At 34.2% G+C, this 12502-nt stretch overlaps 1 protein-coding gene across 1 annotated transcript in view; it reads left to right on the plus strand.

Moving 5' to 3' along the window:
• The window catches only part of SYDE2 (synapse defective Rho GTPase homolog 2), a 40287-nt gene extending 31494 nt beyond the window's left edge, over positions 1-8793 (plus strand). The window contains exons 6-7 of the mRNA XM_052637303.1: positions 2182-2413; positions 8294-8793. Of these exons, the coding sequence (XP_052493263.1) occupies positions 2182-2413; positions 8294-8793 (732 nt within the window). The remainder of the gene's footprint in view (positions 1-2181; positions 2414-8293) is intronic.
• The last annotated feature ends 3709 nt before the right edge of the window (positions 8794-12502 follow it).

A 12502-nucleotide genomic window follows, 5' to 3' on the forward strand; every position in this document is an offset into this window, starting at 1 on the left:
GACTGCAGTGTCAAGGAATTTAAATCACTTGCCCAAGATTATGTAGCTTTTTGGGTGTTACAGTCTATCATATGAATCTAGGCCTTTCTGGCCTTAAAGCTCATGCTGTTAATATTCTTTCTAAAAAGGCTCCAAAGTATTCCATTGAATGGATTTGACAATCTATCATTATTTGTTTTATGTAAAATTTAGGTTTTGAACCTACTTGTATATATTTGTCCACAGATTTCTTTTCAGTTAGAATTACTTATTTAGATTAGAATTTCAGAGTGGAATTGCTGATTTAAATGTTGTGAACATTTTGAGGCTGTTAGTACATGTCTTCATATTACTTTTCAGAGGGGACATAACAATTACATTTTTTGGCTGATCTTATTTCAAGGACAAAAATATTTCTTACTTTAGGTTGCATTTCTTGGTTTGCTATTGAGATTGAGCCTAATATATTTAACCAGTCATGTGTGTGTGTTAACTGTGTTAACCAGTGTGTGACTGGTTTTGATTTCAGAATATCAACTGTACTCTAGATCCATTTGCCCCTGATTCCTTCCCTTCATAGCCAAACACTGAGCAAATGTTTGTTCTGGCAGTTATCACTTCTTCACCATTCATTTACTACTTAACAAACTGTTTTCTGGCTTCCTACCCCGTCTCTGTGGATCTGTTTTTGTCAAGGTTACTAATTACCTTCTAATCACCAAATCCAGTTGTCACTTTTGGCTCCAGAAATATTGATAATATGTCATTTTAATTTTTAAAATAACTTTTTAAAGTTACAGGTTATTATTGGTATTTATTTCTTCAATTATGAAGAGGAAATTACATGCTTATTTTGTTAAATGATTGATCATATACCAGTATATTAAAAACATCATTTCTTTTCATAATTGCTTAAACTTAAATAACCATTCACTTCTTAAGCAAATTCCCCTTATTGGTTTCTTCAAGGATTAAAAAAAATTTTTTTTCAGTAATTTTTTCATTTCTATGCTTCCCTTTTCCATTGTTTGTCTACTTAAAATATTTATTAAGAAGTGCATTGGCCTTCTTCCTAATCTGGATCACAACAGAACCTGGCCATGGTAACCTAGATTTTAAGATGGTGCCCCCTATTTATGACTACAGGATTTAACTGAACTTAAAAATGAACATTCTGTAACTCCTGCAGTTGAAGTGGGGAGTCCTAACCACTGGACTGCCAAGGAATTCCTTCAAGATACCTAATTTAATGATATCTACAAAAACCTGGATATTTTTGGTGGCCATTATTTAGCCAACTATAGATACCTAATCTTATTAGTTTTTTGTTTATGCTTTCTGTATTTCTGTTTGCAAAAATAATTAGATACATGCATGTTTTCTCATTTCCCATTCTTTCTTACATAAAAAGTGACATAGTATGAAAACTAAGATCCTGCATGCCAAAACAAACAAACAAATAGGTATCTTGAGATGGAGAGATTATCTGGGATTATCAAGGTAGATCCTAAATGTAATCACAAGTATCCTTATAAGGGACCCGGAGAGGGAGATTTGACTACAGGCAGATGAAAACAGAGGGAAGCAGAATCAGAAGATGTTACATTGTTAGTTTTGAAAATGGAAGAAGGATCCCTGAGTTGAGGAATGTAAGGAATACAGCTCCTGGAAAAGACAAGGAAACAGATTCTTTCCTAGAGCTTCTGCCGGAGTGTGCCCTGCCTGCTGACACCTTGATTTTAGCTCCCTGAGACTCCTTTCAGACTTCTGGCCTCCAACTCTATCAGAGAATAAATTCATGTTGTTTTAAAACTTAAAAGAAAAAAAAAAGAACATTCTGCCCTAATCCCCTTTTCATCACAGCCTTTGCTGTTATCTTTTTAGAGAAGGGAAGAGAGGAAAAAGTTGATGGCATATTTTCTAAGAAACTCCAGCTAAAATTTAGAATTCATTCATGAGCATTTTAGATAATGTATATTTTAACCATTCTGTGAATCAAATTATGTTGTCAAAACCTAAGTGTCCTGTGTAACATTTTATAAAAAAAAAAGTGTTTCAGGTTCCAAACATCCAGCTTAAAAGCAAATCTTTGAAACAACCTTCTAAAAAGTGACAGGTTGTTTGTCTATATTTCCTACTATAAATTGTGTCCTTGAATTTATCCCTGTTTGACTGTATAAAATGAAATTTAACTCCATTTAGGCAACTCTAACGATGTTATTGGATCATTTGAAATTGGTGGCTTCTTATCATGATGTGAATAAGATGACCTGCCAAAACTTGGCTGTGTGCTTTGGACCTGTATTATTAAGTCAGAGGCAAGAAACTTCCACCCATAACAACAGAGTCTTTACTGATTCCAAGGAACTTGCGACTGCTTTGGATTTTAAAAAACATATTGAAGTTCTTCACTACTTACTTCAACTATGGCCAGGTAAATGATTCAGTGGAATTATTTTTCTCTTACAATGATATCTCTACAATGATAGAATTAGCTAATCAAATATGCCCATGTATGGTTGAAGAAAATCTTTTCTAGATTTTGCTTTTTAAAATAGTATGAACTGATACCTGCCTTTTAGATTTCTCCATTTAAATGTTCTGCTTTTGCTGATACTGTTGTAGACATAGAGATCAACGTATACGTTTTGGATTTGGTCAGCTCTGGGTTTGAATCCTGATTGTATCCCTTATTAGTCTGACCGTGGGCAACTTCATTAACATTTTAGAGCCTCAGTATCACCTTTTGTCATGTGGGTTAGTAATATGTTTATAGAATTGATAGGAAGATTAAATTTAAAAAAGTATGTGTATAAGGTGCTCAGCACAGCTCTTGGCACATAATAGGTACTCAGTAAATATTAAGATTTTTACTGTTATCATTTTTAGTTCAACTGATTTAAAGCAGAATTCATTTTGCTACTTAAATCAGTTCTTCCTGACATCTTTCATGTATTCATGGTCATTTTTCAAATTATCTAGGCTTGAGTGGACAATTCAGTTTTTCTTGTCCGTCCCTTATTCAATAAGAAAAGGCTGACAATTATTTTCCTAACATATCTCTTAAGTATTTTCACAGGTACAAGGAATATGTATTTAATTAGATGCTTTATAAAGGATCCCTGTATTTAGGTTCTAAAATTTTCTTACCCGGAAGTAACTCCCACTTGCCTCCCCTATCCTGCATAGGACCAAGTGTGAAGATACTTCAGTGCTAAGGGCAGTACACAGTGTTAAATGTGCCTGGGCCCTGGAGTCAGGCTTGGATTCAGATCTGATGGTGGCACTCACCAGCAGTGTGGACTCAGGCAAACTTTACTAAGCCTCAGTTTGCTTCTGTATGAATAGTGCCTACCTTAGGGTTGTTGTGAAGATTGGCATAAAGGATCTAAGGAAATGAACAGAGAGTTTAGCATAAAGTCAGTCCTCAGTAAATGTGCTTATTAGTCTTCCCTGGTGGCTCAGTGGTAAAGAATCTGTCTGCAATGCAAGAGATGTGGGTTTGATCCCTGGGTCGGGAAGTTCCCCTAGAGAAAGAAATAGCAACTTGCTCTAGTATTCTTGCCTAGGAAATCCCATGGACAGAGGAGCCATGGGGTCACAAAAGAGTTGGATACAACTTAGCCACTAAACAAAAAAAGAACTCTTTTGTTAATGTATGTGAGAGAAGGATAGACTAAATAAAGTACAAAAGGCTTGGACTTCCTGGTGAGTCAGAGGCTAGGAGTCCGCCTGCCAATGCAGGGGACACGGGTTTGATCCTGGTTTGGGAAGATTTTACATGCCTCAAAGCGGCTAAGCCCATGCATCACAGCTCCTGAGCCCGTGCTCTAGAGCTCTCGAGCCACAGCTGCTGAAGCCTGCATGCCGTAGATCCCATGCTCTGAGACAAGAGAAGCCGCCACAGTGAGAAATACCAAGCACCACAGCTAGAGCGTGGCTCCTGCTCGCTGCAGCTAGAGAAAGCCCACGTGCTGGCAACAAAGACCCAGCACAGCCAAGAATAAATAAATATAAATAAATACATATTTTAAAAAAACACAAAGTATAAAGGATTGCTTGATTTAGTCTTTTAAAAAATTAATTAATTTTAAAAAGTGAGTTAAAAATTAAGTTAATAAAAATTTTCAACTTTTAAACTTGGAAAGTTAATATTTTTGTTTTCTTTTAAATACAGGCTTAAAAAATCATTTTCAAATTATATTTTAGCTGAGTTAGTATGTATTATTTATTAGTTAAAAGTGCTGAATGTAGATGTTCTGACTAATTAGTCTGATTTCTACATTTGGTACCCAACATAAGGGATCACTCAGGTTCAGGTTTAAATGTGTGTTTCCTAGCTTTTCCTGGAACTGTTTTAATTTTAATAAACATGAAAAATTGGGAAAGGAGCTATCTTATCCTTCTAATCAAATGAAAGTTTTCTTGCCTGGAGCTATTAAGTTTATTACCAGTATCTGAGTTCTTTTATCATTAATTCTGTATCAGAGGTTAATGTCACTCCATTATTTTGTAACAGTCATCTTAGTGTTGGATTTGGGAGCAAAAATTTATGTTGTATGTTATAGGAAAAAAAGGTTCAGATTTGAGACTCACTGTACAGTATTTCAATAACAACCTTAAGCAATTGTGTCTGAGTATATAGCACCTTATTCCAAAGGTTTGTGTGGTTGGATTGAAAAATAGCTGCCCCCTTGTCTATAACTTGTTATTTTTCTTCAGTTATAATACCTCAGACAAAGTATAGAATAGGGCAGAAAGTTGAGAGGAAATAGGAGTTAGTCTTGCGTGCTACATCACTTGCTTTTGGATTTAAGAAGAGGCACAAATCAGGTAGACACAGTGCACTTACTGAGCCTGAGAAAATTGATGGTGCCATGGAAAATGGGCCACGGCATATTACTTGCTGAATGACTGTCCTTGCTACATGTACCCCATTTATTTTCCTTGTTGGTATTTATCCTACTCCAGAAATAAAAAGAATTGGTTCCACCCTTTCCTGTCTACCTTCCTTTTTTACTTCCTTAACTTTTTATTTTTATTTTTTAATTTTGGGCAGTATAATTTACTTTATATTAATAATTTGAATATAATTTACTTTGAGCTTTTCTTCTTGAAAAATCTTGTCTTCAAAGTGATCAGTTAGAACCCTGGTATACTGGCACTGAAAGTTAAAAGTCAGCCTGCCAGTGGCTTTTCAGATTCTTCTGGCAAAACCCTAAATTCTTTGGAAGCAGCTTTGAGGCCAGATTGGCAGCAGGTGAGGGAGCAAAATGGAAACATATTTCCCTTTTGATCAAAACAGTCTTCTTTTCATCTTTTTTATGTACTGGGTATTTAGAAGGTAGTTGCTTTTAAAAAACATTAGTTTGCTGTCTTAAGAATATTGAAAATTAATGATAGGCTACCCTTTCACTTTATAGATAGGAAAATAGCTTTAGAGAATATACAATTCTTAGACCAGCTGTTTGCTACGTCACATTTTCTATGACATCGATTTGGGACTGGGCTTTTGTTTTTGGAAGAGCTATCTATTTTCCCTAATTCTTTTTTTTTGGTGGGGGGGTGGGGGTGGCGCTGTGCAGCTTGTGGGATCTTAGTTCCCTGGCCAGAGATTGAACCTGAGCCCTTGGCAGGGAGAGTACTGGAGTCCTAACTGCTGGACTGCCAGGGAATTCCTTCCCTAATTCTTTTTGGTTTATTTTTCTCACTAAACTAAGCTTCATGAGGTCCAGGACTACATTTTGCTTACCTCTACACTTCCAGGTTATAACAGAGTACTTGGCAACAACTAGATACCCAATATATTCTATTAAGTAAAGTAGTTATGCCCAAGGTAATTATACTATAGATAAAAAGCTAATAGAGTGGTGATTAAAATATAAATCTATTGGTAGAAAATAAGAAAATTATGCTTCTTAGTAATTATCATTATATTTTGAGAATTTTTTAACAACTTTCTAGATTGTATTTTCATCTTATTCTTTTGAAGGTGGGTAATCAGCAGTGCTAGGAAAACCAGAATTTTGGGGGGTAAAAGTAACCATTTTATCTGCATATGTAATAGGAAACCCGTATCACCACCAGTAGTTTAAAAAGCTAGTAAAGTTGATTTTTTAGAAATTTTGGTCTAAAAGATATAAAATACTACAGTTGGTTTTTTGAAAGAAAGTGTTAGTTGCTCAGCTGTGTCTGATTCTTTGCAACCCCACGGGCTGTAGCTCACCAGGCCCTCTGTCCATGGACTTCTCTAGGCAAGAATACTGGACTGGGTTGCCAATCTCTTCTCCAGGGGATCTTCCCAATCCAGGTCTCCTGCATTGCAGGTGGATTCTTTGCTGTCTGAGCCACCAGAGATATAAAATATTATAAATTGGTTTCTTAAATGTTTTCTAAGAAAATGCAAAAATAATGTTTGAACAGGGACTTGGTTAAGCAACTTTAAGCAGCTGGCAACAAAATAAAGGTGGGTTTTTGCAGGTGAATGTCGGAAAATACAGACAAATTAAGACAAGGTCAACACAGAGTCAAAAATGTTTTACCCTGGTTGGATCACAAACCAGATGACCTCAAGGTTAGCCTAGTACTGTAATGGGTTGGCAAAAACAACAGGCATGACACTTAAGCACTAAGAATAGGAAGAGCACAGCAAATGAAGAGGAAAAGGCAAGGAGACTTAGTAAGGATAAGTATCTTCAGTAGAAGGATGAATAATTAAACAGTGAAAAAAGTTAGATATCCATTCTGCAATGGCATACGGCACTCTCTGTTAATACTGTTTTAAATATCAAGTTAAAGTAAATATCTCCATTCCTTTCATGGCTCAGTGGGTAAACAATCCTCCTGCAATGCAAGAGACACAGGAGACACCCAGGTTCAATCCCTGGGTTGGGAAGATCCCCAGGAGGAGGAAATGGCAACCCACTCCAGTATCTTGCCTAGAAAATCCCATGGACAGAGGAGTCTGGTGGGCTCCAATCCATGAGTCACAAAGGGTTGAACACAACTGAGCGACTAACAGACACATTCCTTTAAAGTAAATATCAGACTTTTTTTTTGTAGAAAATTTTAAATCAAGAGCTTTTAGCTATTCATAGTGATATGTAATAGCCATCATAAAAATGCAGGTAAACAGAAATGTTAAAAACATACCTATATACAGTTATCAGGTATTTTAATAAAATCTAAGTTAAAAAAATCATTCAATCTCTGAAAATGTCATATAAATCACTGTACATCTGGAAAACTAGAACCGTATACATGTCTGTATTATTCTTTAATTATTTTATTCAGCAGGAAATGAATATGTTAGAGAGTGTAAAGTTGGTCTGTTGTCACTGGTTATATGTTCCCTTTATCTTAGTGCAGGGAGGTATATAAATGGAGAGGCACTTATTAGTGGAGAATAAACATGCAGAAATAGAAAGGCATTATGGATAATTTTTTAATAGCTGTGCCTCAACATTTAAATTAAGTCCATTCGACAAGTGTTTTGTTCAGTACACACCAAAGAGTAAGCTGTAAAGCCTTGATTTGTTATGAAGTAATGTGTGTCTCCCTCCTAATCTGTTTGGCCAGTGCAATGCATGCTATTAATAATAGAAGGAATTAGTCTAAGTATGAGGAATGTTATTTGTGATTGTTAGAGTCCTAACCAGAATGGGAAAATAAAATATCTGTACTATTTTCAGGCAATAAATGAAGACTGTTATTAGCTAATGCTGTATAATCAAACTCAGGTAACAAGCGGACAAGTCTAGATTTCATGCATTTTATCAAAGTGAAATTTGGCTGTTTAAAGTCAAGTAAATTATGACACTGCTGCTAGTAGAATTGCAAAAAACCCACAAAGATTAGATATTTAAGACTGAGCACTTTAGATGCCTTGGCCTCATTTAGATATTTGCAGATAAAGAAACTTCTGTTTTGTTTATATACAAACATGCCTTGCCTGCTTTTTGCTGTAGCTTTTAATTTAAAAGAAGCTACCAGCTTAGCCACTGTTTGAATTACAGCTAGATATTAATTAACTTGCACAGAAAGTTAATCAACTTGGAAATTTGATTTATTTGGGGATGTTGTGATGTAGCATGAATTCGCACCACTGAACATTCTACTGGCTTCTGTTCCTAATCTTGATTATGTCTGGTGATAGAAAAAATAGTTATGGAATGCTTTCTTTTGGTAATGTGCATGTGTTTGTTGTAATGCATGTTTGTAGTTGATTATTAAATAGCTTCTGTTTAGCTCTGTGTTTTTAAATTGGATTAAGTTGGATTACTGTCATTAAAACAAATCAATTCTTTGTTCCTAGTGCAACGTTTAACTATCAAAGAATCAGCAGACAATTTGTTCCCAGAGCAGAAGTCTTCTCTAAATTATTTGAGGCGGAAGAAAGAACGACCTTACTTGTTAAATTTAAGTGGTACTGAATCATCAAGAGTACTCAGGCCAAGGCAAACCAGACTAGACAGTCCACTCAGTAATCGTTACGCAGGAGACTGGAGCAGCTGTGGAGAAAACTACTTTTTAAATACGAAAGAAAATTTAAATACTGTGGATTATGATGATGTCCCTTCAGAAGATAGAGAAAATGGAGAAAACTGTAGCAAAACATATGAGCCAGATATCATGACTGAACAGCCAACTCCTCTGTCCAAAGAGTGCACATTTCAGACGTATTTGACAGTGCAGACAATTGAGTCTAGAGTGGACCGGAAAGTCAATCTCAAAGATCTACAAGAAAGTATTGATACTTTGATTGGAAATCTAGAGAGTGAACTCAACAAAAACAAGCTTAATATGAGTGTTTAAGGTTGAGAGTTTTTGCTTATTCATAACGTCTTATGTTTCACATCCGTCTTTCTCACTTTCTTGTATCTCTCACAGTGATGTTTTAAATTTTTTACTCTTGAAACCTTCAGTTATTTTCTAACAAGTTCATGTAATTCAAAAAACACCATCCATTACCATAGTTTTTACTTATTTCATTAGGAAGTTTTTCTTGAGGTAAAGATAACCTGGACTTCTTGTGGGTATTTCTTGCCAATGCTATGGGTAGAAGTTTAAAATGCACTTCTAAGGTTCATATAAGTTATTAGCCCCTCAAGACTTTTGTACTTTATAGAAACTGCTTTTCTGAAACAGACATTCCTTCCACTGGAAGGAATGCAGCTGCTCCGTCTGATTTGCAGTATGAATCCATGCACACTGCAACATCGTTCCATCACATTTCGTTCACAATGCAAATGCTGCTGTAAGAAAACCTTTTTATAAATTTTTACTTTTTATAAAGTAAAATTATACAAATATTAATGTATTCTGTGTTAACATTCAGTAATTATTTAAACTTAAAAAATAAGTATTTTTGTAATCCCCAATATATGTATATATTTATCAGCACATATATGTATAGACATTAGAATGGGGGGAAGGATTGGCTGCAAAATCACGTGTATCTTTAAAGTATATGTCATGAGGCCAAAATCATTAGCTTAAAAATGTCTTTTTCAGGGAAAGAACATTTAAGTTAAAGGAGGAGTTGCATAGAAACACTTGAACCAAAACACTAGGAACATCTAAATAGAAAAAATAAGACTCATTTTTGACTTACAGAAAGTCACAGTATCCCCAGTGAGAAGTCATCCTTTAAATTGAAATCTTCTAACATTTTAAAGGATTAAGTGCCAAGATTTCTGCACTGGTGACTTAAATTTAAAAATCTTTACCTATTTATGCATTTTTATCGTCTGCTTTTTAAAACAAAGTAATTATACTTAGAACATATTTATTTGTAATAGTACATATATAACTTTGACTTTATAATTACCTTCATTTATTTCTAAAGAAATCTTGCCAGGATACTATGTTATTGATTTTTAAAAATTAACTTATTTTGACTAATTTTATCTACAAGATAGTCATTATAGCAATCACAACAGTGTTTGAAAATGTAAATTTAGAAGTCTTTTTTATTAAATTGGAATGTATTTTTTGTAAACTTTTATACCTACAGAATGTATAATTTAAAATTATTAACAAAATTTGAACTACCAACTTAAAGATGTAGCAGCCATTAAAAAAAACTGACTTCTTGATGTTTTTTAAAATATTAAAGTATTTAACTTTCTATGCAATATACATTGGTAAATGGAATACCAAGTAATTTAATTTGGAAATTTACTTGTTAAAAGTCAGATAAATAACTATTTTTATATGAAACTTTCATTTTTAAAGCTTTATATAATAATTCAGAAAAATGCCAAAAGAATATGTGACAGATATATATTATTGAGTAAATGGTCAAAAGAAATGTACCCTAAATATTTTGTAAGAAGACTGTCTCAGTCTTCTTTCTTTTGAGTGCTATATCACATACTTTATATAAATTAGTGCCAGAAATGTAAAAGCTTTATTAAAACATATAACCTCAGTGTCATGCTATTATGATGATGATTTTTAAGGATCATTTATTTCAAAGTCATTCTTTTTAAATGAACATGTTAAAGTATTGGACCATCATATATTATCCATAAATATATGTAATAACATTTTTTTTCCAAAATTGAGTTTCCCAGAATCTGCAGTACTTTAAGGGCCACACATAATTTTGGATGCCAATAATTTTAAAGTTAATCTCTGCCATCTTAAGTATTAATGGAAAATACTAAACATTTGTTGTTTAAATCAGTCATAATAAACCTCTTTTGTTGACTGTGCTGTTTTAGAAGTACTCCATTAGGTATATACCTTTGTTTAACATGGCCTTTTCGAATCTGTTTTGAGTTTTTGTACCTGCTTTTTATAGTCTCCTGGAATCTTCCCATACTGTTAGACAGTCAGCTCTCCTTCCCCTGCCAGCCCTAATGGTTTTCAGGATTGAAAACAAATTTAATTTTAGTGCAGGTACCTGAACAAAGATTTTAAACAATTCAAGTAGATTGAAAATAAAAAATAAAGTGCTCCTCCCTGCCATCCACATCAATCTTACTTCTCAGAGGTAACAACCACTATTTATTCTTCAAGTAACTGCCTTTGTCACTCTAGGCTTCCTGCTGCTGTTTCTTGATTTGTCATTTAAGCGGTACCTGTTGACTGTCCGTTTTGAGTGATAAGCAATTTATTTCACTCTATTCCTCCTCCTCATTTATTTATTTAATTTTTTGGTTTCTCTTTTGGTTGCTTCTGTGACTTTAATAAGTTATTTCTTGATCCATCAGTTTTAAACAGTATCTCTTGACCTCTTACCATTGTGGAAATGACCAACCCGGTACTTTCTTTCCAATTCATTACTGCCGTTTACCTCCCCAGCTTCTGGGAGTTATACTATTAGTTTATATAATCAGTCATTAATAGATGTGTATTATTTGGGGAAACTATACTTTTGATTTTCCTTTAGTATTGATTCTAAAAACTGCTAGTCAATAACAAGCAGTTATGCTAGATTATGCAGAAATATTCATGGGTGATATTACCATGTGATGGTATCTCCAATCTTACAGTCTTGAAGTCTATATACTGATTTAAGCAGAATACAAACTAAAGGTCAAATGGATTATTTTATCTTACAGCCATCAGTTTCTCTAAATCATGTATTATTTGCTTCATAATGGCTTTTGAAGATTTACTGTTTCTTGGAGTAAGTAATTACCTTTATTTTCTTGGAGAGAAGATAAATATTTTCTTTACTATTACACTTCCTTTGTCAGTAAATTACCAAATTCGTTCAGACTACTTTTAGCTTTCAATCTGGATTCCTGAAGGGTATCATTACCTTTATTTTTCTTTGACAGAAGAAAAATATTTTCTTTACTATAACCCAGGGATCATTTTAAGCTTCTTAATTAACTTTATCAAACTTGTGCTTAGCAATTTTTAGCTGTTTCCTGGGATATATTTTCTTTGCACTCCTATGTGCTACTTTTTTTGTTTTTATTCTAAATTTCATTTTTTCCTTTTTGATTTGTTTGCTGAAGTATATTTATAAGTAGCCCTCTGCCCCACCACTTCCCAAAATCAGGCACATGGGAGATAAACTTTGAGTCCTTGCATGTCTGACAAGGTCTTTATTTTCCATACTTCACTTTGATTGGACTTGTCCTAGGTTCAAACTCATTTTCCTTAGAACTTTGAAGACATTTTTCTATTATCTTCTAGCATCCAGCTTTGCAGTAATCCAGGTAAGAATGATGGTGGTTCAGACCAGCAAGGAGACAATAAGGTGGTGAGGAGTGATTGTATTTTCAATACATTTTGAAGTAGGAGCCAAAGAAATCTGCAAGTGGACTGTGAGCGAAAGGAGTAAATCCTGAGCAACTGAAGGATGGAGTTGCTATCAGATAAGATTGACATGACTCCACTGTGTTTTTTAAATGAGTTCCTTGTAGTGGATGCTGCTGTTATAAATACAGTGGTTATGGAAATGCTTTATAAAATCCTTATTAACTCTTAGGTACTAATGCTTCTGTACCTGGTGATGGTCCCCATAGAGTCACTGTAAGAATAAGAATGCAAGAAAGCAAAG

This window comes from Budorcas taxicolor, chromosome 3 (genome assembly GCF_023091745.1).
Source record: "Budorcas taxicolor isolate Tak-1 chromosome 3, Takin1.1, whole genome shotgun sequence".
Taxonomy (NCBI): Eukaryota; Metazoa; Chordata; class Mammalia; order Artiodactyla; family Bovidae; genus Budorcas; species Budorcas taxicolor.